This window comes from Camelus bactrianus, chromosome 3 (assembly GCF_048773025.1).
Source record: "Camelus bactrianus isolate YW-2024 breed Bactrian camel chromosome 3, ASM4877302v1, whole genome shotgun sequence".
NCBI classification, from domain to species: domain Eukaryota; kingdom Metazoa; phylum Chordata; class Mammalia; order Artiodactyla; family Camelidae; genus Camelus; species Camelus bactrianus.
The window spans coordinates 86,025,576-86,053,093 of NC_133541.1; the positions used below are offsets into that span (position 1 = coordinate 86,025,576).

Below are 27,518 nucleotides of genomic sequence, written 5' to 3' on the forward strand. Positions count from 1 at the left end.
ACCGAAGAACTTACTTTGCTTAGTCTTTAAATGTTAAATTTAGATGTTCTCCAGATTTCCTCACTCAATCTTTTTTTCAATTGTGTATTATTAATGTCATAAGAAAATCTGTAGAAGTTCCCCATTTCCTATAGTGAAATTAAAATTCTTGAGATTAGTAATAAGGCTTTTCAGCAAGGAATGTCCCATTTTGGGGGGATTACTGTATTAATGCAATAATCTTCCCTGTGTGACCTTCTTCTGCCTTTGGAGAAGTTTCATATATGCCTTAATTATGGACAAAATACTCAGTCTCACCCCTGTATTTAAATGAAATCTACCTCTCCTTTCTGGGCACTGCAGGCAGCATCTCCAACGTTCTCATGGTATTTGTACCATGTATTCCAAATTTCATTTTTGTTTTGCTCATGCTTATGTAGTGCACACTTACTGGGTATGAGACAGCTAAATAGTATGACCATGGGCTATTTGTTGATGCCATTTAATGGAGTTAAGCAGAAAGTGTCGTGTTGCAGTATGTTACTTTTTATGGTGGGGCTCTGGAGGAGAGGAAACATTTCTCTACTCTATTTGGTTCAGTGGCTGGGTTTACAAAATAAACTGACAAAAAACTGATGGACAAGAGAAAAGTTGAGTTTATTAACAAGTGCATTGTGCATACACGTGGAAGCACTCAATGATGCGTAACTCAAAGGGTGGGCATAACTAGAGGTTTATATAGCATCTTAACAAAGAACAATAAATTTGTGGAGATATGACAAGACAAAGAGAAAGGAATTTAGGCTGTTAGAGGCAGCAATCTGTGGGAAGGTAAATATATGGAGGAAACTAGTAGAAGAGAAATGCTATTTAGTAATGTTGTTATGGTTCCTCTTGGTACCCATCTCTGGGCTGATTAGAGTCTAGAGTTGTCGCCTGGTGTGAAGAGTTCTGCCCTTCCTGGTACAGGAAAAGGTGACACCTTTACAAATTTATGTCCTGCTTTTAGGCAAAGGGGCAGGGGGCAAAGAGCTGTTCTTGTATCTGCTTCTCATTTGCTCAAAGTAAACCTTAGGGCAAAGTAGCGTATTCCGATTCCCTACAATTCTAAATAGGAAATGACTCCACAAAAGGAAATGTATTTTCAGCTCAGACTCTACATTGAAAGTGACCCTTTCCACCCAGGAAGGGTTTAAACATCCACCTTAAGTTGTTAGAGAAGGCTGACTGTGGTCCTGAGAACAGAGTTGAAGGAGAGAAGGAAAAAGTTATACATGTGGCACTTTGACAAGAAATGTAGTCAGTAGCCAGGAGCAGAGTGTATTAAAGTCAAATTTCTGAGGAAAATAGTAAGGATTCTACCAGTTGTAAATATGTAGATGCCATAACAAAGGATAGAATCACACAGGACAGGAGACAGCAAGCTTGATGTGTGGACAGGAAAGGCATGTAGACCACACTGAAGAGAATGCAAAATCTGAAGGATTATTTTTTCATTCACACTGGGTGAGGGTTCTCACAAGAGCTAGAGAGAGATTCTGGAACCCACTCTGTAATGTTATGTGAATATTTATGTTTTTGTTACTATAGGGTGAATTGTACTACAATTCTCAGTGTAGACGGCTGACTGGGGCATCTCAGCAAGGCCCCTGGGATAGGGTCCCCCTGGTGGTGTTTCCAGTGCACACTAGAGCTGGGTGACCATGAGCTGACTATTAAGATTCTAGGGCACAGTGGGGTCAAAACTAGCTGAGGAACATTTTTGCAGAAGGCTGCATTCATAACACTGATCTCTTTCTTTGGGGATGTTTTAGTCTTTTATTACCACTGTAGTAAAATACCATAAAATTAGCAGCTTACCAGAACCCAAATTCATTATCTTACTGTTCTGTGAGTCAGAAGCCCAACATGGGTATCTTGGGGTAAAATCAAGGTAGTAACTGACTGTGTTCCTTTCTGGAGACCCTGTGCTTGTTTTCTTGCCCTTCCCAGCTTCTGGAAACCACCCACAATCCTTGCACACAGCACCCTTCCTCCACCTTTAAAGTCAGCAATGGCTACTTGAGTCCCTTTTTTCTTCCATTGTCCCATATCTTTCACAAGATTGGGGAAAGGGTCTCCATTTTTGAGACCTTGTGTAATTAGACTGGGCCCATGACTTCTCACCCTGGTTTCTCCAGAATATAATGAAGTTAAAATATAAGCCACGTTTTTCTAATAGTGAGCTGATTGGCATTGTCTTTATCCCTCCTGAGGAAATTAGCTGAGGAGTGAACCACAGGATGCCACATTCTCCACTCACTTGCAGATGGCACCTTGTCCTTGATGTGTTTGGCTTGTCCTTTTAGACTTAAAGTGGAGACAGATCATGGAAACAATGAAACAAAGAGAAAGAGAGCACAGGTGATGGGAAAAGAGCCTGTGGAAAATACAAGAAAGAGGAAAAAACAGATTCACAGAGTTGATTTTAAATTGAATTCTTCAAATCAAATATTCCAATCTTTCTGATCCTAGGTATGACTTAGGATGATCATCGGTAAAATACACACAGATCTTTTTGTTTTCTAAAGGGAACGAGAACAAAGCAGTTAATACTCACTGACTTCCTTGCTATTTGATACATATTGGACATGAGGTGGAAGGAGGCTTTCAGTAAACTTTAAGCCACAAAAAATTTAAACTACAAGCTAAGAACGTTAGCAAGTAAAGAGCTGTCACCACATTTCATGTTTGACCTGTGCTGTGGAGACTTGAGAACAAGTTTCTCCTAGACACTGGGAGACTCCTTTTAGTGGTTTTCTCCAGCGGGAGATGATAACCTATGTAAGATTTCCTGAGCAATGAGAGGTTGTAGTGGAGGATTCTGAACCATCAACATCTGGCCTGTGAAAGAGTTCCTTGTTCACAAAATTCAGAGCTGTTGAATGAATGACAATAGCTTTCTAATGACTTACTTACGTAGGAGGATGAGAGATGTGGGGAGAAGAACAACAAAAAGCTGATGCTCAGAAACAGCCTTCACCTGGTGGGCGTACATAAACTACTGAATCTCCAGGGTCTAACACCAGAGAAGATGTGCTAAATGTATCAGAAAATAGAGGCGTATTCATTCACACATCCAACAGAAAACCAGCCTGCCTTATGGGCTCGGTCCTGTTTTTGACTTTCTTCCCAGGGACTTCCTTCAGAAACAGCTTTGGATTGAGAAAGCATTATTAACAAAGGGTGTTGATGTTTGTAATGAATGGTAATGATGATCAATTTCAGTGTTAGCCAGGCTTCGGGAGGCACTGACCTCCTGGAAGTGGGTAGAGCTCAGGCACAACTTTGAGGTTTTTGTAGGGTAAGTGGATGATGTGGTTTAAAAGGTTCCTCCAGGATACAGTGAGGCCCATCTGTCCTATGCCAATCTATGTTGGCCAGCAAGCTCCCTTCAAGGGCAGCTGTATTCTTTATTGTGTTTGTTTCCACCTGGAGGCACTAGTCAAGTGACTACAATTCTGACACTAATATTCTGTGGCTTGAAAGTCTGTGCCAAAGATATTGCACTGTTAGCCCTCCAAGACAGTAAATCAAGAGTGTGAAGACAGTGGGAACTCTGTGCAAGCATATCACATGATGGGAACTGATAAACAATGAATCTATTTGTAATTCTTTTTAAAATTTAACACCAAAACAAGGGTATCTGTAGTTTTTCCCCACTTTTTTTTTTATCATAATACATCAAATGTAGACACTTATGGGTATTGGATATCTCATTCTTTGTTGAGAAGGAATTACTGTGCTATTCTTACACATTTTCAGTTCAAACTAACTTACATATGGTACTTGACAAAATGGTCAGCTTGGCAGAAAGAAAAAGTCCACCAAATTCTGTAATCCCTCCAAGGAGACATAATTCTCTTAGGTAGTACTTCCAGGCCAAATCTTGGAAATGCAACAATAGTCTATATTATTAATAGCTTATTTATGGTCCTTTTTATTGACTGCTTCTTTCTTTAGGCTAATAACTTAAGACATTCAACATTCTTCATCTGGGGAGTCAATTAATGGTAAATCAAGGGCTGCTGACTAAAGCAGAAGAGTAGTTCTTATTATATCAATGGATAACTAAGTAATTATGGGAATCCTTCCAAAAAGTGCAGATGGTCTCCAAAACACATTTCTTGCCTGTTTATGTTTTTCTTTTTCCTTCCTTCCTTCCTTCCTTCCTTCCTTCCTTCCTTCCTTCCTTCCTTCCTTCCTTTCTTTCTTTCTTTCTTTCTTTCTTTCTTTCTCTCTTTCTCTCTTTCTCTCTTTCTCTCTTTCTTTCTTTCTTTCTTTTCTTTCTTTCTTCCCCTTCTACCATCTCTCCTGTGACTGATCTAAACACTGATTGCTTGTTTTTCTTTCTTTTCTGAAATTATTTGCATCATTTCCTAGTTGCATCATTTCCTGTGACCCTTTAATAATGTATGAAAATTCCTTCTCAGGCTACCGATTCTTTCTTTTGCCTTGGCTTTTTCCCTCCCTCCTAGAACCAAGTATTTCATCCTCACTCAACTGTTTTTAGGATGTTTCCCTTCTGAATTTTTACTGATAAATATGCCATGTTTTTAGTAATTATCTGCTATAGAAAAGCAGATAATTGAACTGGATCCTCAGTTTTTTGAGGGCCAGTGCTCCTTAGAGTGATTTTCAAATATTTAACTGAGGAGAAAAATGGAGGAAAGGTACATTTTAAAGCAAGAATCACAAAAGGTCACAAACTCAATGCTGTTGAAAATCAAGCATGAACTGTGATTTAATGAAACAAGGGGCTGATGAGAAACTTTGCAAGAGTGAAGATTGGCTACCCGAGCTATAAGCTCAGCCCTTACTCAGAACCCCAGCTTATGTTCGATGTTGCCACATTGGAATGTGAGCTCTGTGGTCTGATCTTACACCTTTTCAAAAGAAACCAAAAATCCCAATTTTTTAACAACATTTTTTATTGATTTATACTCATTTTACAATGTTGTATCAAATTTCAGTGTAGAGCACAATTTTTCAGTCATACATGAACATATACATATTCATTGTCACCTTTTTTTCTCCGTGAGCTACCATAAGATCTTGTATATATTTCCCTGTGCTATACAGTATAATCTTGTTTATCTATTCTACAATTTTGAAATCCCAGTCTATCCCTTCCCACCTTCCGCCCCCTTGGCAACCACAAGTTTGTATTCTATGTCTATGAGTCTATTTCTGTTTTGTACAAAAATCCCAATTTTGTGTGACATCTCCCAATTTTAAAATAAGGCCAACTACTTCAAACATTTTTAACTCTATGCAGCCAAAAAGAATATATCTATGGGCCAGATCTAGCTTATGAACCGCTCCTTTAAATTCTTGAGAAAGAGCTATAGGAATAGAATTATCTTACTGAAATAGAACTGTCCCAAATGTCAGATAATATGGTATGTAGATTTGTTTGTTATTCAGTGGCCTGACACCCCCGCCTTTTTTGTCTATCTTTTGAATTTCTATACACTATAGTCCTCTAATGTGGATATACTGATGGTTTCCATAACCAGTTCTCCAACACTCCAGATGTCAATATTACAATTACATGGTCATACCTGTGTGGCATTTATGACTCTTGAGTACTCTGTGATTTGGATACTCAATATAGAGTGAAAATTACAGGCTCAATCTAACAATAGCTTTCATAGGGTGATATTATGAGCCTTAACAACATAAAATGACCTTGCAGAAGGTTCTACTTAGAGGTAAAAAGAGTGCATTTCTCCCATTTTTTGTTTTCATAGCTTTCCTAACACCATAGACTGTTATGTCTACACCTGACATTTAGATGGAATAAAAGTAAAAGAACTTATATCTTGGTTTAAAATTCTTCACAGTGAAGAAAAGATAAGGAAAGGAAAATTTTTTATTAGCTATTCAAAATCATCCTTGGAATACCAACATGGACAGCCATAGTCCCTCAAAGCCACGCCTCAGCCTAAATGGCTTTTCTGAATGTGTTTGCATTTTTTTTAACTTTCAGATACTGCTCTTGTCTTTCCCAAACCATACCACCTCCAGTTCCCAGTTGCTCTTTTGCCCACCTACATCAGAATTCCTGAAGACTGCAAATGCCACTGGCCCAGGTGCTACCCAGAGGGAGTGCAGAGAACTGGGCAGGGTGATCTGGACCAGCTTCCCTCAACACTTCCTAGTCATCTTTGATCTAAGAATGGGCTCACTTTACTCTGACTCCTTCTGTGACAGTGGTGACCTTATGGCTGCATTGTCAGTAGTGGAAGAGTGTCATATAAAATTAAGGAAAATATGAATATGCTTAAAATAACAGATTTCTGCTTATGACTTGATTCAGTTAAGTCACAGTTGGAAGAGCAACATTTTCTAGCTCTTGAAGGCTAGTGATGGTGTAAACATTATAAAAATATAATTTTAGTGGTCTGAATGATTTGAGGGTTGGCATCAAATAATTTTCCAAGATGCTATGAAATAATTCATTTGAGCTTATGTTTATTCCAATAATAAGGTAACATGCAATTTGAATAGAACAGATTTTTATTACTTATTCTGATAGTGGTGATACAAGTCAGGAGACAGAAACCATGCTGGTTATTTAAACAGAGAGAATTTAATATAAAGATTGTTAACCAGGAATGAAGTTTTTACCTAGGTAATTAGAGTAAAAAGGGAATGCTACTGTATAAGAGAGGTGGCAGCTACCATCCCTTGGGGTGAGGGATCAAAGGGAAAAGATCTGAACTATTAAAACTGGGACACTTAGAAGGAGCACCCTATAGAGCTAAAAATTTAATTTCCAAATAGGAGGCACAGAGTGGCTGATGGTGCTGTCTGGTGGAGAAGGGGAAGTGAGTCTGATTTGCAAATTTTGGAAAAATTGTAAACTGGTTTTAGTTGCTGCTACAGGAAAAAACTGCTTCTGCCAGGATGAAGAAGTATTTCTGGGGTAATACAGGATCCAAAAGCAGACAGGGAACCCTACAAAAAGAAGCAAATCTTCTTTCTCCTCTAACCTCACATTCTTCCCCCAGTCCCAGTATTGATAGATCATAATGCAGAGCAGGCAGGCAAAGTGGAAGTGGGGTGTGCAGAGTCCCAGTGCCAGCATCACAAAGTTGGATATAGAGAAGAGAGTATGGAATACAGAGACAATATGTTAATAACTGGCATGACAATGATGCCTCCTAGCTCTTTGAAAAGCTCATGGAGAAAGTAGGTTTCTATTCTCCAGAAGTCAAATGTCATTACATTTTTTTTTAAAAGATTCTGGAAAAATAAGTGTTGTGAATCAGTTTTTTAAGAGCCATTAGTTGAGTATTTACAGTTTCAAGTTTTTTTTCCTGATTTTTAGGGAAAAGTATATATTTAATAAGTCAATTTTGCCCCCATATACCCTCTCAAAATTTTTTCCTTTTCAAAAAATTATTCTGAAACTTGAAATGTCACAATTAGAATTCATTTTGTTCCAAGCCAATGACAACTATTAAAATGCAATTGTAACTCAATTAGTATTAGGTTTTCATGTGAGTAGAAAACTCTTAAAAAGTGGCTAAAATACAAATAGACATTTATTTATCTTATGTAAATAAGGCCCAAGGAAGGCACTCCAGAGCTTCTATGATGACTCTAACATTATCAGGGACCTAGGTACATCCACATTTCTACTCTGTCATGTCAAGGTTTACATGAATGTAATCTGGCCCAAGATGGGTGCTAGAGCTCCAGCCATCAGGCATTGGTATGAAGGAAGGAAAGAGGAGCAGGCTGTGTCCCTTACTTTTCAAGAAGAGTTTTTACAAGTCCCACACAATACTTCCACTAGCTATGAAGAGCCAGTAGACTTTTGGCTGGGAAATCATGTTGCCAGCTAGAAAGTGGGGCTCTGTTAACTTGAGGGAGTTGAGCAGAATAACTGTTGGTAGGGAACTAGCTGTCTCTGCCAGACTCTGGGAGGGATATTACCTCATCATTCATAAGCCTTGGTAGAAAAGAGACTATCAGCTTCTTTTTGAAAGCAAGATTTCATTGGTGTATATGTGGGTACTAGGCAGGGGAGGCTGCTGAATGGGATAGATAGAGGATATTGAAGACAAATATTTTATATTTTATAATATATAAAATATATTCTTCTATAGTCTTCTATTTTATAATTTTACTCAGAACCAGCATAAGCCTCAACTCCATCCTTCTTGTTTATTCATTTGTCCACTTTAAAGAATTTGCATTCTGTACTAACAGAGAAGGGATCGTGGATCACTTATATTTATTTTATTTCAAAGCACTAATTTACTTTTTAATAGATTTAATCACACTTTTGGTTGTGCTCTTTCCCCTGTCTTTTAGAGAAACACCTCTTAATGCTAAGGTGGATTTTGGATTTCCATGGTTATTATATTCATCTTTGTGTTTGTCTCTCACTTCCCATGAACCCCAAAGGGCATGGGAAAATGGCATCATATTGATAAAACGTGTTGCCTTCCAAGATATTCTTTAAATGGCCTATGTGCAAATATGGTCAAAATGAAAAATTCAAGTCAACTGGAGTGAGCATTTCTCCACGGATGGATGGGGTAAAACTGGTTGGCTTTGCAAAGTGGTTCTCTTTACAAACTAGTAACATTGCTTTATGGCGTGTCTGGGTGACAGGCCAAATTCTTAAGTGATTTAAGTGTATGTATTTAGTATTTTCCAGCACTCTCACCTTTAGAACTAACTTATAGGACAGAGCAGCTGACCATGTGCCTTGTCACATTGCCATAGCTGAATAACTGGCAGAAACATCACAAATTTCTCCAGTAGACACCTCAGTTCCCCCAAATTTCGCTGGCTTCTGGCTCCCTCATCTTCCATACATTGATACCTTTAATCACAAAGACAAAAATTTAAGACAATTTTCAGGAGGACATTGGAGGAAAGAGGATGGTGGGGGAAAAAAGGATGAAGATTCAATGGGAATTTTATGATGCTTTGTCATGTTTGCTTCAGGGGAAATATTTGCAGTTCACAAGCACCTGTGTGCATAAAAATCCACCCCTAATCAAAGTGGTGAAGGGGCTGCAAACTGAACACCATCTGACTTCTTTGGGCAGCCTTCACTTTCACCCTGCACCTCCTGGAGCACCCCAGTTCCACTCCCCCGTCCCCATCCCTGGCTAGTCGTGTAGATTTTTCTTAAGGATGTTGGTGAGATCAGGAAAAGGATATATGCTGCACATCATAACAGAGAAAAACTTCATCTAGTAAACCACTCAGAGCAAAATAAAATGATCCCTGTCGCTTAAGAGAAAACGCAGCCCCAATTTCTTACCTGCTTTTTTCCATCTCAGCGGTTTCTCCTGTTCTGTGCCCTATTCCCCTCCTCCCTCTCAACCTCTTCCTTCTTCTAAAGGGGGAGCATAAAAGCTGGCAAGAGCTTAGTTCTCTTCCCATGGGGCATATGAATTGTACATTAAAACAGGGATAAAAACTTCAGAGAAGAAGCTCTGCCGGTGGAATTTTAGGCAGAATGAATAATGGAAAGAGTATTGGTGCCAAAGAGAACTGGAATTGATTCCCAGTTCTGTAATTTAGAAACTGTCTTGGGCAAGTTGCTTGTCTTTTCTGAGTCACAGTTTCTTCATTTATAAAATTGAAATAATAATGCCTGCCTCATAATCATTTGAGAATTAACTAAAATTATGTATATAAAAATTAGTACAATATCCAATGCACAGTTGGCATTCAATAAATATTAATTCTCTTACCTTATCATAAGGGAGATGGAGGAGTTGTTGGGGCAAGTCATGGGTATTCTAATCTGCTGGGAGCAGTGTGTGTGGAGGGGGACAGATTTCAATCAAGTTTAGGGGAAGTAAGTTTATCTGATTGCATTGATTTTTTTCCATTTTGTCTTAAATAATTTGCTGTCTACAACTTCCTGGTATCAAGGAAAATGGGAAATAAAAACAGGAGGTCCTTGGTGAACAAGAAATCCAGAACCAACAAAGCAGAGTGGTTGGGGGATTATTTTAGCCATGTGCTGATTAAAATCTAATGAAATAATTTTACTGGATTCCTTGTGTCCTCTAGAACCGCTTTCTCTTTTGGATGGTGCTGCTGAAGTGAAAATTTTGTTTCTTCAAGCTTCATTTTCTGTGTTGGTCATTCTGTTTGTGGCCAACACATTCTTTTGTCACATGTGTTAATATCACTGTCTTAGGATCTGTCAAAATGAAGAATAACTTCCTTTTCTGTGCCAGACCTGATTTGATAGTCTTAATTGCAAAGATGCAGACCTTTCTTGGCACCAAAATACAGGAACTAGGCACAGATCTCACAGCTCTTTTTGTCCCTTATAAACACGATGCCCAGTGTTTTGATATTACCAGCATGGCTGTCCTGGCTCTGCCTGAACTCAAGTGCCTGCTGTGGTCTGCGGGGTCCAGCCTCAGATCAGGTACTGCTCCCTCTGTGACTGGGAGCCAATGCTAAAGAGCCTCTAATCCAGAGTGAGGTCATCCTTCAGGAAATGAAGAAGGTTCTAAGACTTTTGAAAATAATCTTTCTTGTAGCTAGGTTGTAGACTCTGGATAAAACTGACTCATGCCTTTCCCCAAGGTAAAAACTCCTTTGGCTTCTGCCCATAGTAAGATCTTATCAGGTCCTTCTTCTGGTTTAGGAGAACTGTTAGTTAGCCATGTTTTTATAAAAGATATTTGGAAATTAAATAGCTAGGCAGGTAGATAGATAGATAATATGTATATAGAGATATATATCTATATAAAACAAGATCATGAACACAATAGCTATAAAAAGAGCATCAAGTGAAGTCTGAGCATCCTCATCCCAGGGAAGGTGTGAAGATACACCACCAGGAAGAGTACAGCCCTGGGTTGCATTCTTGGCTTGACAGTTACAGCCATAATTAGTCAATACTCCAGTCCCATAATGAAGAGTGGATTATGTTATAAGAAGTTTATGTTATAAGAAGTTTGCCTCCCTCTGAGGGTTTCCCTGATAATCCTCATATTCACTGTTGCATTACTTCTTCTGCAGGGTTCTTAGCCTTAGGCCCATGGACACAAGAAGTCTGGCATAGTCCTATAGCTCAAGCAAAATATAAATCACAACCAAAAATATTTGATAAATTATTTCAAAAAAATGAGTTTCACTTGTAATAGTAAGTACTTTATTTTTTGCTTTTAAAATTATTATTCTGGGACAATGTCCATAGGCTTCAAAGAACCAATAAAGGGATCCATGGCACTAAAAAGAATCCCTAAGGTAGTGGAAGAAGGTCTTTTTACATGATCTGCACTTTCATTAATCTCATTTTCACAGGCCTTGGTTCTTTGTTCCATGATCTCACCACCATGCCTCTTGGTTTGTGCCACATGTGTCTACGATGTGCTGTAACTCTCTGTCTTCCTCTGGGAAGAACACTGCTTTCAATACGGTAACAGTGCCATTCATAATGGAAATTTTCTTCATACTTATTTCAACATTTACTGAACAAATCCTATGTGCCAGTTACTATGCTAGCCAAAGGGGATACTAGGTCAAAAAAAAAAAAATTTTCTGCTTTTTATCAACTTAAAATCTAAGATTTGTGTGTGTGTGTGTGTGTGTGTGTGTGTGTGTGTGTAAAGTAATAACTTCTTGATTTATGTTGCCCCTGCAGATCTTGGAGGCATCTGAGGTTTCATGGGGACTTTCCAGCATTCCAGACTGCTGCCCTGCAATGAAGCTCTGAGTCATAGTCTTTGGGCCTAAGGTACTGGCTACGATGTGGAACCCCAGGACAGCCAACCTGACTAACCTTCACTCTAAGCAGAAGCCCAGAATGAGCCTGGCCTAAAATCACAGTAAGCACTGAAGACTTCTTTGTTAATGGAAAGAGGAAAGGAGAAAAGGGTTTCCAACACACTGCAACAGTCTTTCCACCATTCCAAAGAGCCTACCTTTCTTATAAACGAAGCCATTCTATCTAGTGACTCTCATTCTAGCCTTTTGCCAGAAACAGAGCATGTCAATCCTGGTGCAAAAATAAAGACAAACCCTCAGAAAAATAGACCTGGAACTGTGATACTCTCAAAACGGTCCAGTAGGAGGATTATGTCGGAAAGCCAGCCCAGCCCCCCTGTGATCCCATCCCGCAGGCCTGGGTTCCGGGTGTGCTATGTCTGTGGCCGGGAATTTGGGTCCCAGTCACTTGGCATTCATGAGCCCCAGTGCTTGGAGAAGTGGCGTATTGAAAACAGCAAGTTGCCCAAGCACCTGAGGAGGCCAGAACCTTCCAAACCTCCGCCTCTCAGCAGCAGCGGGTCCTACAATCTTCAGGCAGCGAATGAGGCAGCGTTCCAGAGTTCTCAGGCTCAGCTGTTGCCCTGTGAATCCTGTGGCCGCACATTCTTGCCAGGTCGTCTTCTTGTTCATCAGAGAATCTGCAAGCTGAAGGGGGAGATGCCCAGAGCACCAAATCCCAACTGTTCTGATGACCTTGCTGGTCTCAAGAAAGCTTCTGGTGGTGTCCCAACCCAACCAAGAACTCTCATCTGCTACATTTGTGGTAGGGAATTTGGCACCCTGTCCCTTCCTATCCATGAGCCCAAATGCCTGGAAAAGTGGAAAACAGAAAATGACCGGCTTCCCAGGGAGCTCCGCCAGTCACTCCCACAGAAGCCTCAGCCCCTTCCAACTGGACAGTCCAACCAAGAGGGGCGAAGTCAAGCTCAGCTCATGCCCTGCCCAAACTGTAGCCGGACCTTTGCCCCTGACCGCCTTCTGGTACACCAGAGAAGGTGTAAAGCTCAACCTAGTGGGCCAAAAGTTCAGAATTCGACCTTAGGGAGTAAAGGTGGCCTGAAAGAGTCCAATAGCTTCAAGCAGCAAAGGAACATGGCGGCACCTACTATGACTGATAAGGTAATTTCATGCCACATGAGATGCACTGGGTGGACCTGGGGGTACATTCTCCCTCCAGGGGAATAAGAGAAAACTGTCCCCAGAATCAGCTGCCTCAATCCCTAGGATAGTTTCTTTTAATATCATATTTCTGCCTCAGTGCAGCCTGTCCAAGTTGACCCCCTGTCGGACTCTGGGGGCTGCACTGGCAAAGCAGATATAAAAACATCCTTGCCTGGTGGGTTCTTAGTCTTCTTCCATTCTGCTGCCTAAAAGAGAGATGGATTTCTTTCTTCCCTGATCTCTCAGACCAGTAATCCTTGGGAGAGACTGTTATTTGAAAATGAGTCAGTAATGCTGTGTCTACATTACAGAGATATAATTCCCATTCCAACAGCCAATATTTATTACTGGTTTATTTTAGTCATCTACCTTAGGAATTCATTTCTGGCAATGCTGGGTTATGCAGAGTTTATCTTACTAAAATAGAATCTGTGTCAAAAACCCCAAATGACTTTAGCAGTAATTAAACACTGGAGCACTTGCAGAAATAAACCCACTCTAAAATGCAGCATGTTTTCTTTCAACACTTACGTGATTGTAACGTGGGGAATTAACCCCAGCACAGACCCAAAGCCAACTAATTGTGTTCAGGGATCTGGGAAGTACTCACTTCCCTCTGCTGCTCTGTACCCCAGTTCTGAGTCTTACACCAGGCCCTGACCCCTGACTTTGGCAATTATAAATAAGCATGACCCCAGGGGTCCCCGGCCTGAATGGTGAAGTGGTGTTGGACCTTTATCTGAAGTTTCATCATTAACCAGGATTGGGAAAGGATACTTATGACAGTAGTTACCTGCAAAACAGGGTGTGATCCATGTGCTTTGTCCTGCCATGAAGCCAGGGGAGTGATTGTGCTGTCCTGTGTCACACCTTACAGAATGTCAAATCATAAGAAATAGGAGGTGGCCAAAGTCTTTTTTTGTTTTACTCTATGGCCTGCTACTTGAAATGCCTCAACTTGCAGGGATTCTTTAAAAGAACTGTTTTCAGGAAACTAAGGTTACCCAAGCTACTGTAAAAAAATTAAACCAGAGGGATTGGGGGATGGGGAGGCATCCTTTATTTTTAATCTAATTTTTCTTCCTTACTTTTTTATTGCATTACTTTAGCAAATGTCGGGTACTTTTTCCTAACTTCCATGTTTAAAATGAAATGATCTTTCTCTTACTGGTTTGGAAGATTCCAAGACAATAACCCTAAAGCCAAAGAGTCAGACTAATGGGCATATTTTCCGATGAACTTGAAGAAAGAACAGCTAGTTTCTTTGCCGAGTGAAAACCCAAACTCGTAAGTGTGTCATGGGCTTCAGGCTGGTCTCATAAACATGACCTGTTTTTCTCATCTTCTGGCTGTTGCTTTACTTCCAAAATGTGTGGGGTCTGGATTCAGAGAGCAAAAGAATCCATGTCTCAGAGCCACAAATCTGAAACTCTGTTAGCAATCTGACTTACAGCCCTGTTTCCTGATGGTGTGCATTTACTTCAAATGTTCTCATTACAGATCTTGAGATAGGGAAGAGTGTGGTCAGGATTCTCGTGCTTGTTGTTGTAACACATACTTTACGCTCCCAAGAGTGGAGCCAGCAGGCTGAGCATAGCATGTTCTCAGTCACGACTGCTGAAAGAGGCTGGCCTGGGCCTCCAGCGTCACAAGGGGACACCTCCTGACTCACCCAGGCGTCTGGAGGGGAGAATGTCAGGAGGAGAAGCCAGTGATGGCTGTTGGTGGCTTGTGCATTTGGATCAGAGTAGAGGGAGTCTGTCAGAACAGGGGCATCTAAAGGACAGGGCTATGTCACAGCACAGCCAACCCCGCTCCTGACCTGAAAGGCGCGTGTCAGTGAGAAACTGGCACCCACTGCTGTCAGATGTGTGCTGGCCCGTTTGGGGAACACACAGGCTTCAGTAGAGGGCATAGAAAGGTTATCCAACATAGGGTCCCTTCAGCTGCCAGACTGAGAGCAAGCTTGGGTTCATTAAAATGGAGAAAACTCCTAGGCTTCCAAGAGGCATAAGATCTCTTGAAGCAATGGACGTTATTCCTTCCTTAGAAAAGACATTTGCCACTGCGTTGTGCTTTTGGCAGAAAGCCTCTCCTGGGTGGTGTAGTTTTCTCTTTTGCTTACAATTCGATCCTGTCTATTGCTGTTTTTCTTTCTCTGTGTCATTTAAAGATTTAGATAGTGCACTGAATCATTCATTTCCATAAAGATTACTGCCCTGTGCATTATTAGGTTTCAGAATTTCATCTGCCTGTGTCAGCTGGCTTTTTGGCTGACGATGACACACATGTATTCTTTTTTTTTAATTCAGACATTTGCTTCCTTTCTTCTCATATCAGTTAGAACAATTTCCCTCTAGAATCCTTGATCTGACTTCAGATTAGAATCAGTGATTCTGCCCAGTGTTCTCAGGGGGCTCAAGCTTGTAGTGATTCAGGTGAGAAAAATAACTTCAGAACCATGATCACAGAGCTTGGAAGCAATTCACTGCAGTCGGGCAACAATGACTGTTTCACTGGCAGAGTGAAATACCCTCCGCTCAGAATGTTCCTCCTGCATAGACTGGCTCAGCTCTCTGATGACACAAATGCTCCTCTTACCCTTCAATCAAATCTAAACAAACAAACGCCGCTGAGAGGATCCTTCTCTAAGACGTTGGCGGGCATTCTGCGCAAGCTCTGCTTTGCCGTCTGACAGCTGAATGGGCTTAAATTGTCCCGTTGCTGCCCATCCAAAATGTAGGGCTGAATTCACTCTCTCTGATCCCACAGTGAAGTTGTGAAGGATACCAAGCAGGACGTGAGGGGAATAAAACCCTCAATGTGGACTTTGATCTAAAAGATGTAACTACCTGGGCTGTTGCTCTCCCATCATACGGTGTCAAAGCAGCATCGCATGCCCCTTTTTCCTCTAAAAGAGGGAAAGCCTGAGTAAGCAATATGCATTTTAGCAAGATTTTAGAAGTGGTGTTAATTCCAGGTGAAATTTTGATGTATAATACACAAAAACACAGATTATCATTTTGAATGTTTAAATTGTATTTATTTAATGAGACCCTCTCATGTCTATTTTAGTAAGTAGTGTCCTAAATGATGCTGAGGAGTAGAACAGAGGTCATTATTACCTCTTTATTTCAATATGAGTGAATATATTTTAATATTTGCATTTAATATTTGGGGAAAATTGCTCTTTTCTAGAAGCTGATGGTATTTCATTTTTTTCATTTTTCATTTTTATTAGGTAGAACTGTTACAATTTGACTGCACATATACAATGTATTGCATGTAAGTACGTATATACAATATACTGCACATATCTTTTAAATTTACATATATGTACTATTCACTGTTTCTAAGGAGGTTTAGAGCTTTAGATTTTTAAACTTACATAGTTATCAAAGGAATAAAGCCAACCACAAGATAAGAATCAATTCAAAAAGATACATACACTCTGCTATTAACAGCAACATTATTTATAATTGCCAATATATGGAAGCATCCTAAGTGCACATCAATAGATGGATGGATAAAGAAGATACAGCATATATATATAATGGAATACAACTCACCCATAAGAAAGAAGGGTATTTTGCCATTTGCGGCCCTTCATTCACTTTTTTTTTTTTCTCTTCAAAAACCAGAATTTTATAACTGACATAAACATTTCCATTGCAACAAAAACAACCAAATACCTAGAAATAAACTTAACCAAGGAGGTTACCTATACTCTGAAAACTGTAAAACATTGAGGAAGGAAATTGAAGATGATACAAAGAAATGGAAAGATATCTTGTGCTCTTGGATTGGCAGAATCAACATTATCAAAATGGCCATACTACCCAAAGCAATCTACAGATCCAATGCAACCCCTGTTAAAATACTCACGACATTTTTCACAGAACTAGAACAGACAATTCCAAAATTTATATGGAACCATAAAAGACCCCAAACTGCCAAAGCAATCTTTTGTAGGTCTTTTTTTTTTTTTCCTCTTCTTTTTATTCTCTTTTCTTATGGTTTCATGGCTAAAGAAGTTCCTTTAACATTTGTTATAAAGCTGGTTTGGTGGTGCTGAATTCTTTTAGCTTCTGTTTATCTGTGAAGCTGTTGATTTCTCCATCAAATCTGAACGAGAGCCTTGCTGAATGCAGTATTCTTGGTTGTAAGTTTTCCCCTTTCATCACTTTAAATGTATCTTGCCACTCCCTTCTGGCCTGTAGAATTTCTGCTGAAAAATCAGCTGATAACTTTATGGGAGTTTCCTTGTATGTTATTTGTTGCTTTTCTATTGCCAATTTTAATATTTTCTCCTTATCCTTGATTTTTGTCAATTTGAAAACTACGTGCCTCGGTGTGTTCCTCTTTGAGTTGATCCTGTGTGGTACTCTCTGCACTTCCTGGACTTGAGTGACTGTTTCCTTTCCCAAGTTGGGGAGTTTTTCGGTTATCATCTCTTCAGAAATTTTAGTATTTCATTCTTTGACTTAAGACCTCTCTGCCTAATTGGAACACAGATTGACAGAGCTAATGAAATATAACTACAACCCAAAATGAAGCCTCTGTCTACTTATTTTATTAGATAACACTTGGGGTTATTTTCTTAGTATTTTGCTTGTAACGTGAAACATTGTTTCTAAAAATCCTGTATTACAAAATAGGCTTTCTTTTCTTTAAGGAATCTATCATTTTTTTAAAAGGATTGTCTCTCTGAATGCAGTTTTAAGCTACCTTTGACATCCTAGATACTCAGGTTTGAGCTCAAATCCTATCAGGCACATCTCTAGCATCTGGTGCTGCCATCTGGTGTTTTATTTTAATGTAATGTCTCCTACTCTAGCAAAAATATTATTGCCTTTCTCTTCGTGTTATGTCCAAATATATTTGAGAAGGTCCCTTTATAATACAAACTCCAGTTACTTAGGGCTACAGTTATCTATTTGATTTGTTACAAATGCCGTTTCATGGCTAAGTATCTCATTCTCTAAAGGCAAACCTCTCAGGGAAAGATCACAATCAGAGAGACTCAGAAGGGCAGGATGGATGTTCTCACATGGTCAAATGTTGTGTATGTATTGGATAAGAAGTATTTGGAGTTTATTAGGAGGCATGAAAGAAAGGGAACTAACTTGCATTGAGTACCATTATGATCAGTACTTTATATACACGATCTCATTATATTCTTTATAATATTACAATAAGACAGACATTTTCCCCTACTTTCCATATAGAGAAACTGAGGTTAAGCAACTTGCCCAAAGTCACGCAGGAGGTTTGACAGGGGCTGTCAGAGCCGCATCTGTTCAATTCAAAAGACCCATACCTTTTTATGTCGCTAAAGAGAGAGGCACGTGTGTGATACAGAAAGGGTGCGGCTCCCCTGCCAGAGTTATAAGTGTTAATTAAGCAGGACAAAGAGGACAGAAGTTTGTTCAGTCAACAAATATTTATTGTTGGGCATCAGACTGAGTACTAAATATAGAGTCATAATAAAGATAGACACAGTTCTTGATCTGGAGTTTTTAGTCTTATGGGGGAAGTGATATGAAATAAATAAATATAAAATTTCAAATTGTGATTCGATAGTGTCTAATGGTGGAAGGTGGACATTTAGATTCTTGGTAAGAGAAAACCTCTGGGAGGAGGCAACATTTCAGCTGAGACATGAAAGACATGAAAGCATTAGTCAAGAGTCAGAATGTGTAGGGATGGGAACAGCAGGAGGAGGAGACATTTTAGTCAAAGGTAGCATGTGGGAAGGCCTTGAGGCAAGAAAGATCTTAAAATGGAACTAAAAAGCCCACATGTAGCCAAAATCTAATGAAGGAGGGGACAGACATACAAGATGAAGCTGTAGAAACAGCACAGTTTCCTCCAGCTGCCTCGGTTATTTGGCTGTTGCAGGAATCCAGGTGAAAGTGGATGGAAGCCTGGCCTGCAGTGCTGGTTGCAGAGATGGAGATAAGGTATAATGGGCAGAACTTGGGGTCAGGAAAGGAAGGTCAAGGATGACCCCCAGATTTTTAGCTTGAGCAACTGCACTGTTATGCCACTTTCTAAGATGGGAAAGACTTGAGAAAAGGGTAGACTTTTGGGGATTAAGACCAGTTGTTCTATGCTGGACTTACCAAATTCAAAATGCTTGTGAGATATCTAAGTAGATGAGTCAGGCTGAATATGTAAGTCTGGACCTCAAAAGAGGAACTGGGCTGGGATATACACTTGTGCATTATTAATATGTATTTAAAGTCATCAGAATACGTATAGGGCTCGAAAAATAGAGCCAGGTCTGATGTCCTAAGCCATTACAGTATTTGGGGTTAGAGGATTAGGAACTGGAGAACAAGTGACTGAAATCATTGGAGAAATGACTAGAGAGTATGGTGCCCTGGAAGCTGCCAGAGGAGGAAATGTGAAGAATAAGTGTGGAAAACAGGATGCAATGTCCAGAGGTTGAGTAGGAGAAAGGCCAAAAAATATCTATTTGATTCGGCAATGTGGATTTAGTTTGATAAACTTGGAGAAAACACATTCAGAGTCGTGGTGGGGTCTGCAGAGTGTATAAGTGATAAAGGCAGGATGTGTTTTGAGAAGTTTGGCTTTGGAGACTAGGGGAGAAATAATGGGTAGGCTAAAACTAGAGATTTTAGGTTAAGAGAGGTTCCCTTAAAAGATGGGAGCTTCCAGACTATGTTTGAATATTTCAGATAGTGATCCAGTTGAGAGGTGAAGGTTTAAAAAGCAGGAGAGGTGATAAGAGCATGTGGAAAACCTGGAGGAAAACCGGGCACCAGGGGTGGGATCCTGCCTGTGCAGAGGGAGGGGTTTGATAGGAGGGAGCCTGTCTCCATTTCAGGAGGAGGTTGAATGCAGATGAAGGCAAGTTTATAGGATGCTAGTGAGAAGATGAAGGAGCTACATCTGTTAGCTTATGTATTTTCTCAGGGAAATACCAGATGAGCTGATCAGATATATCAGATGAGAAAGAGAGTGGTATAAAGAGAGAGAGAAAAAGTAAATTTTAAGAGTCTACTTAGTCCTTTGTTTCTTCACGCCTTTAGTTAAACTGAGTTTCTGAAATCAAGACTAGGGCTCCTAGAACCATTTGCCTCTATGATTCCCAAACACAAGAATGACTTAAGAAATCTTTGGAGGTGGTAGATGAAATGTTCAGTGCAATCCTTCTGGGGGTTCTTACCCTTATAGAGACCTTCAGTGGCCCTAGTTCACCTACTCAGCTGTGCTGATGTCACAAAAACCAGCCTCGACTTCACAAACCACCCACTGATGATGCTGCCAGCTGGGCCATTCATGTCCAACTCCAGGCGCCATTTCTTCATCTTTCCTTGGTGCCAACCATGCCTGTGTATCAGGGCAGCAATCTAGGATCCCACAGCTCTCAGGTGTAGAGAGCCCAACTGTAAGGTAACAGGACCTTTTTCTTCTGTACTGTTGGCCCTAAAACCCAAAGGAATCTGTGTGCATATGTGTAGTGTGTGTAATATGTGTGTGTTGGGGAGGGGGAGAGTTACACATTTTGGAGCAACAGCATCACCAATTAAATTGATATTTGGCTTCCTCATATAAACATTTGAAGAATAATACTCATCTGTACAAATTACAGTCTAACATTTTTTTTAAAATCAGCCTCAAATTATGATTGTATATCACGTATCCATGGTGAGAGAGACCGTAATAGAGCTACCTCTCCCAGAGCCTAAAGACAAAAGCAAAAATAGGTTGTCCTCACATTGGTGCTCCAACATGTGGCTTCCTGTCTCTCTAAAAAGAAAAGTGCTGATTGTAACCTCTGTGAGAGGAGAGGATCACATGTTATAAGTTCAAGAATTATTCAAGCCTAAAATGAAGAGATCTACAAAGTGCTGTACTCTCAAATAATTTATCTAGCTTAAATGATTTCATGCATCTTCTTAAGCCTGCTTCTCTGTGTCCCCCCATCTCCCTCCTTCCACATTTTCTAGTGATAGGTGCCTGGGAACTCTTTATGTAAAGACCAAATGGATATACATAGTTCTTAGAAATCCAAATTCCAAAGTCAACAACTAAAATCTCTCCCCAAATTCTTAGAACTCCACGGAAGGCAGTGCAATACAACCTTGAAAGAGTTCCCACTGAAATGGAGGTGAATGTCTGGTGAACAGAATCTCACTGCTAGTTGTGAGGACAAGTCCAGCTTTATGGATAGGCGGAGCATTGAGAGAATTTGACTTAGGTCTCTTCTCTTGCTTTCTCTTTATATTATGTAATTCATTCCCTTCTTACATCCATTGTCTCTATCAAATATTTACCTCTGTGAGACTGTCTTATAGGAAGAGAGCTGTCCTACAAATTGAAGGATCTAATAAATTCAGGAACTCAATAAATTTCCAGTAATCCTGCTCCAAGCCCCAGCTCTGTTGCCAGTGTCCTGTCATTTAAAGTCCCCAAGCAGCTCTCACATCCAGGCTAACTTTGTTTAAGCAGAGAAAGTAAAAACATAAAGATATCACTGGTCCCAACCTAAAGTTTCAGGAAATCAGAGGCAAAGGGTAGTGAAGATCAGGAGAGACTGGGACCAAAAACTCTGATAAGAAAAGGAAAAGACAAGCCAAAAAAAAAAAAAAAAAATCAAAACAACTGTTTCTTAAGGTTAGAATCCTTTCTGTCCTATCCAAGATGGTATCTTTTTTCTTTTGATTGGAAAATGTCTTTCCTGGGCCTTCCCCCTGAGCTGGGGGCCCTTTGGCATATACAATGGAAATAACCCAGCTTCCAAGCTCCAGGCCAGATTGTGCCAATGCTTTCTAACTATAGAAGCTGGAAAAACTGAGTGCATGCCTCAATTTGTGGGTTTTTCCTGTCTTACTTCATTTTACCCTGTGACCCAGAAGCCATCTGACTATGAGGGTCAGGCCTGGTGCCAAACTGAGGAGCACAGGAACCAGACACCAGGGTCACCCTCCATCCATTCTCTTCGAAGGAAAGTCATTCTTACAAGAATTTGTCAAGAGATTGAATCAATACCTCACACACCTCACTTTCCAACCAGTATCCTTCCAAGGGATCAGGAAAAACAGAAGAAAAAAACAACAACAACAACAAAACTTTTTATCTCAAATGTGAAAAGAAAAAAGAAAAAAAACTTCAGCTAAGAAACTGTATTCCTTTCCTAAACTGAAGCTCTAAATTGGAATTCATTCTTTAACTTATATTTTTCAGCCTTGTATCTCAGGACAAGCAAGTAAATAAAATGTCAAGCATGTATTCAAAATACCAATAAGTTACTTTAAAAAATCAGATACATGAAAATACTTTAATGTTAACAGCATTTCCAAATGAATGGCCAGATCGTTCTTATTGTTAAAAGGAGCACAACAAAACTCCAAATCACAAGTTGCAGACTCTCTAGCAGTTGGCCAATAGACAGGCTGAATTGGAAAATTCCTTTACGTGGCATCCAGTGACTTCCAAAAACAATTTCATTTCAAACAACTATCCTTCCAGATGTGCCATTTGGGTAGAATTGTTAAAAAACACCAGAAGTAAATGTGAAATACCAGTGGTTTCTAGAATAACTCTGCGAACGCAGTTACTCCTATATATTAAAATGCTGTTAATACTTTGTCTGCAAGTGTAGGACCTGCCTGGGGGAATGGAAACTTAATTATACACTTTCGGTCTCAGTCAAGTTTGTTGAAAATGTGTTTTAAATGGCCACAGGCGAAATTCTGACTTTAGCAATGGCTTTGGGTGACCTGGATTTCCCTTCCCTTTCAGCACCTCCTGCACCCTCCCTGCCCTACCAACCCCCTTCTCTTGATACTGTGGGAGGAGGTTTGGGAAAATCTGATAAAATTCTTCGTAGAAAAATCTCTTATAGGACTATTTGCACTTGAAAGAGGATCTGGGGGAGAAAACCATGTTTAATCCAAAGGAATGAACTTTTGAGATAATTGAGAGAGAAGTAGGAATTTTGCTGGTTTCTCTCAAATCCCATGCAACAGCTGACCCTGTAGATACATAGGCAAAGCAGGATACACTGCTGACCACTGATGACCTTACCCCTCATGTTTCTAGAAGTAGCTGGAATCAAACAGACCTGGAATCAGATAACAGATGCATAATGAAATTACCTATCTCTGAGCAAATTACTTTAACTTCCCCCAGCCTCAGTTCCCCACAGTGAGAGGTTTAAACATGAGAATTCCTGCAGAGGACCTGGGATCAGATTGTGTTTGACAAACCTTCCAGTGTCAGCTCCTCCCTGCTCCTTTCACAGTGGGATGCAGTGATAGGCAGTGTGAAGACCCACTGTCTGGGTGAAAACCAGCTCCGCAGCTTACTAACAGCGCTGTGCCTCAGTTTCCTGGTTTGTAAAGAGGATTATTATGAGAAATACGGAGATAAAGCTTGTTAAGTGCTTAGTAAAGGGCCTGGCACTTAGAAAGTGCCTGGTAATTGTTAGCTGCTGCTTGGTCAGACATTTTCAATGTTGGAATATACAACAAGGATTTCTACAAGAGATTTTACACTTTTTTCCTCAAGCACGAGGGAGGAAAACTTTCCCTCTTATTTCCCCATTCGACCTTACTGCATTTTACGATATGCCTTGTGCACTGACCACAGACATCTCAATTATTTGGCCTAAAAGAAGGGATCAAGAGTGTGGAAAATCTAAAACAGCAGCTAAGGCCCAAATTCTTTATGTTTAACCTTGTGCAGAAAGAGGAACACTGTCGATGGAGTGATACCCATTCAAACAGCTGCACAGTCACTTAACAATGACTGGGGTCAGACCTGGCAGGATGGGTCCTGTTTTTGACAGCCTGGGATCCAGCTAGAAGTGGGGGAGGCAGAAATCCTCTAGCAAGTCAATGACTTGAGAATTATGCACAGTTACTGTGGGCACGTGTTCTTGGAAACCAGTCTCATCCCTTAGTGGAGGGGCTTCTTTGGTCTCAGGAGGAGTTTCAAGCCTCCTATCCAGTTCTGCTAAAATTGCCTAAGTGCCTATATTCAAAGAGAGCAGGGACTTTTCAGTGTGATAACCGTTGATGTATCACTGCATACTTTTTTCTAAAATACTTCCCTGACGATCTGACAAGATTTTTAAAATTCCAGAGCCAGAGATTCAGTCCTTCTACTCTTAAGCACTGACTCCATAAGGAATCCCAGCTAAAATGCAAAGATCCCCTCCATAGTTAGGGAACCATTTCTAACAATTGCTACATGTATGCAAATTAATCATAGGTTTAATTCATTTCTTAGAAATGAGATATAAGGCAAGTACCTTTTATTGGGGAGGTAAGTGGGGAGAGGGAGTGGCGAAATTAGGTTGTTCTGTGTCACAGGCTCACATGCTTTCAGTATTTGGGCAGCTGCATATAGGGCAATAGGGAGTGGTACGGCTTGTGGTATCATGAAGAGTAAGTCCCGCCTAAAGGTATTCGCATTTGAAATTTTTAAACACACTGTCCCAGTCAAATAAAACATGGCTGGCTGTTGGCTGAAATGGTTGTGGGTCCATCCATATACAATCTGAAATCCAGGATATGAAGCAGAGGGGAGGAAGTTCTACAGGGTAGCCTGGGTGAGCTGCTCTAAAGAGGACAGCCTGGGTCATAAGGGACACATGAGGGAACCCACATAGCTGTGTAGTAGTTGTATGCAGGGACCGCTGGCACACACGCTTTGTGCCTGGGCAAAGGATTACTCACCCTTGCTGCCAATTACCATTTGCATCACTTGTGAGAGACGTCTGAGCAATGAGGCCATTTTTGTGGGTCAGACAACTGGGACTCAAAACTTCTAAGAATTTTACAGGGCCACAAAAAGTCCAGGATACTAGAGAGGTCTCCCATCTGGAGAGTAGTTTTCAGAGATGATCAGTCTGAGTTCAAACATATCAGTGGGCAGAGAAGTCAAGAATGCTTACTCCACTCAGCAAGTCCCTTTCACACCCTGTCCCTGTTTCCTGACTAATTTTCGAGGGAATGGACTCAGCACTCCGTATAGTGATCTGTCAACCTGATTTATTGCCCCAAAGAGCTTAAGAAACAATAAAAAAAATATTTCCCAAATAGAGGTGGTAACTTACGTACAATCATTCCCACTGTTAGGGTCAGTTCCTGGCTCTAACCCTAGCCTGGGGCATTGCCTGTAATCAGAACATTCTTTCTGAGCAACAGCATCTAGGCTACACTGGACTCACCCCCTGAGAGACAGCCCTCTCCTCCAAATGCATTTTCAGTTAGTGCCGGTCTCATCTCCCCAGTCAGTCTCAGCTGTGTTTTGTGCTGATGTCTCTGGTTTCTTTCTACTCATGGTGCAGCTTCAGTATCCAATTGCTTCATTAGCTTTTGTGAAGTTGAAAAATCCCTGATTAAACCCAGATACTTACAGAATGACCGTACTGTGCTCGTTTCCAGTCATGAGAAGCAAAGTACCCAAAGACATATAGGGCCGGTTCTAGGCCACGTCCTAACACAGGGCAAGGATTGCCATGTGTATTCTTTTCCATGGCCTCCATTTTTAAATTCTGTTTCTTGTGATTAATGATGACAACCAGATGGTTTGAAAGTGTCTTAAGGTGAGGCACCTTTTTCTAATTTACTCGAAGTTGTGGTTCAGGCCATGAGGACTGTTTCACTTTTCAGGACATTCTCTCACCTCTGTGTTCCTTGATTTCTCTTTGACTTAAGTTAATGAAGGTTCCCAAATGAACACAGGGCATGTGGCTGTTTTGAAGCAAGGATGTTATAATGCAACCTAAAAGAGAAAAAAGGGGGGGCCATTAAACTTTCAGCAATGTTTGTTTCCAAGTAATCTGTAAAGCATGTTACTTGGGAGAAAAAGCCAAGCATTTTATTTACACATATTTGGTAATAAAAAAGACGTCTTTTACATTTTGATATGGCTGCTTTGCCCCAGCCCCGCTAAAATAGCTTCTTCAAAAAGAACAGGCCAACTGCTTCAATAACAGCAAATAAATCCAGCTAATTACCGCCTTCTGATGTGCAAATGTAGGAGGCTTCCTCTGTTCCCTGGTAGGAGACAGGTAATTGTACTTGTGACCTTCTAGAACCAGAGCGCTCAGCTCTCTCTTCCTGAGGGGAATGAGTCTAAAAATGATATGGTAGGCTGAAGGGCAGTCAAAGGCAAAGCCAGGGAAAATGTAAAGGAATGACTAGCTTGACACAAAGGGAGCCTCTCCGTATCCCTGAAATTAACTGAGGAAAGTGACTAACCTTGTTTGTCTTTTGTACACATTCTCACACACACACTCATACTCATCTACTAAAGGACCCTGAAGTTCCTCTTACTGGAGGATTAGAAACTGGTGTCACTTACGTTTCAAATGCCAGATGCCATGAATACGGGCACAGAGAGCACACTTTTAAGCTACCCAACCCTGCTGCAGGGGCTCAGCCCCTGACATGAGAATCACACTTTTCTGGATGAAATTGTATGTGACTGGAATTGCTGCCTAGGGTACTTTCTCTGGCAAAAATGTTAATATCCTGGAAAAGAAACTCAATAAAACACTTCCTAATTTTCTCTGGTTTTCTTTTAAAAAAATTTCCCTCCTATTTTTTTTTTTTTTGTTTTTTTTTTGTTTTGTTTTTTTTTTTTCTTTTTTCAACTGGAGAATTTCTTGAGAGACAAAGGGTTTAGAATTTAGGTCACTTGAAAATAATCTCCAGTTTCTGGCAAAAGTCACCCTAAAATACATTGTTTGACTTTGGAATTTCATCTGACAATGTGTACTGCTGACTTTGAACTGACTGCATTGTGTGAGCATGATAATGCAAAAATACTCAACCAAACTAGGTCTGCATGCGTGGCATGAGTGGTTTTTAATCAGCTTTACTGAAGGATAATACACAAACAATAAATTCCATCTATTAAACATGTGTAATACAATGAGTTTTGACAGTTTTATATACCTGTTACATCACCACCATAATCAAGATACAAAACATTTTTACCATGCCCAAAGATTCCTTATAGCTTTATTTCTCCTTTCCCCTCCAGCCTCTAGGCAACCCCTGATTTGAATTTTAACCATTGCAGCTTGGTTTGGATTTTATATAAATGGAATTAGGCAGTAATGTAGTCTTTTACATCTGGCTTCTTTTAGGATAATGATTCTGAGTTTCATCCATGTTGGTGCAAGTAGCAGTAGCTCTTTTTTATTGCTGAGTAATAGTCCATTGAATGGTGGAATTACACTTTGTTTATCTAGTCATGGATGTTTCTAATTGCATTAATGTTTATATTATCACTTGAGTGTGCTGTCGACTTCAGTGCAGACAGAACCAGTTTGAATGTCTTCAATATGGAAGAATCAAGATGTTTTAGTATCTGAAAATTATAAATTACCTCATCTGGCCCATTCCTTGGTCTAATTAAGTCATCATCTTGAAACTGAAGTCTCAACACAATCAAGGCACTTTCCATTACTTTTATTCGTTGCCCCCTGTCTGCCTGACTCCCACAATAATACAATGTCTTACCATGGCTAAGGCAGCTCTCTTGGCATAGGAAGAACTTGCTTCTAGTACTGTCTCTCA

At 40.2% G+C, this 27,518-nt stretch overlaps 1 protein-coding gene across 4 annotated transcripts in view; it reads left to right on the forward strand.

Moving 5' to 3' along the window:
- ZNF475 (zinc finger protein 475) overlaps positions 1-27,518 on the forward strand; it is a 90,386-nt gene that overhangs the window by 48,559 nt on the left and 14,309 nt on the right. For 2 of the 4 annotated variants that reach the window (XM_074360546.1, XM_074360548.1), the window contains exons 10-11: positions 11,663-12,906; positions 16,190-16,233. In XM_074360546.1, the coding sequence (XP_074216647.1) occupies positions 11,872-12,906; positions 16,190-16,233 (1,079 nt within the window). In that variant the 5' untranslated portion in view covers positions 11,663-11,871. Of the gene's footprint in view, positions 1-11,662; positions 12,907-16,189; positions 16,234-27,518 lie in introns of those variants that run through there. The other 2 variants (XM_010971534.3, XM_074360547.1) reach the window with 2 other exon arrangements.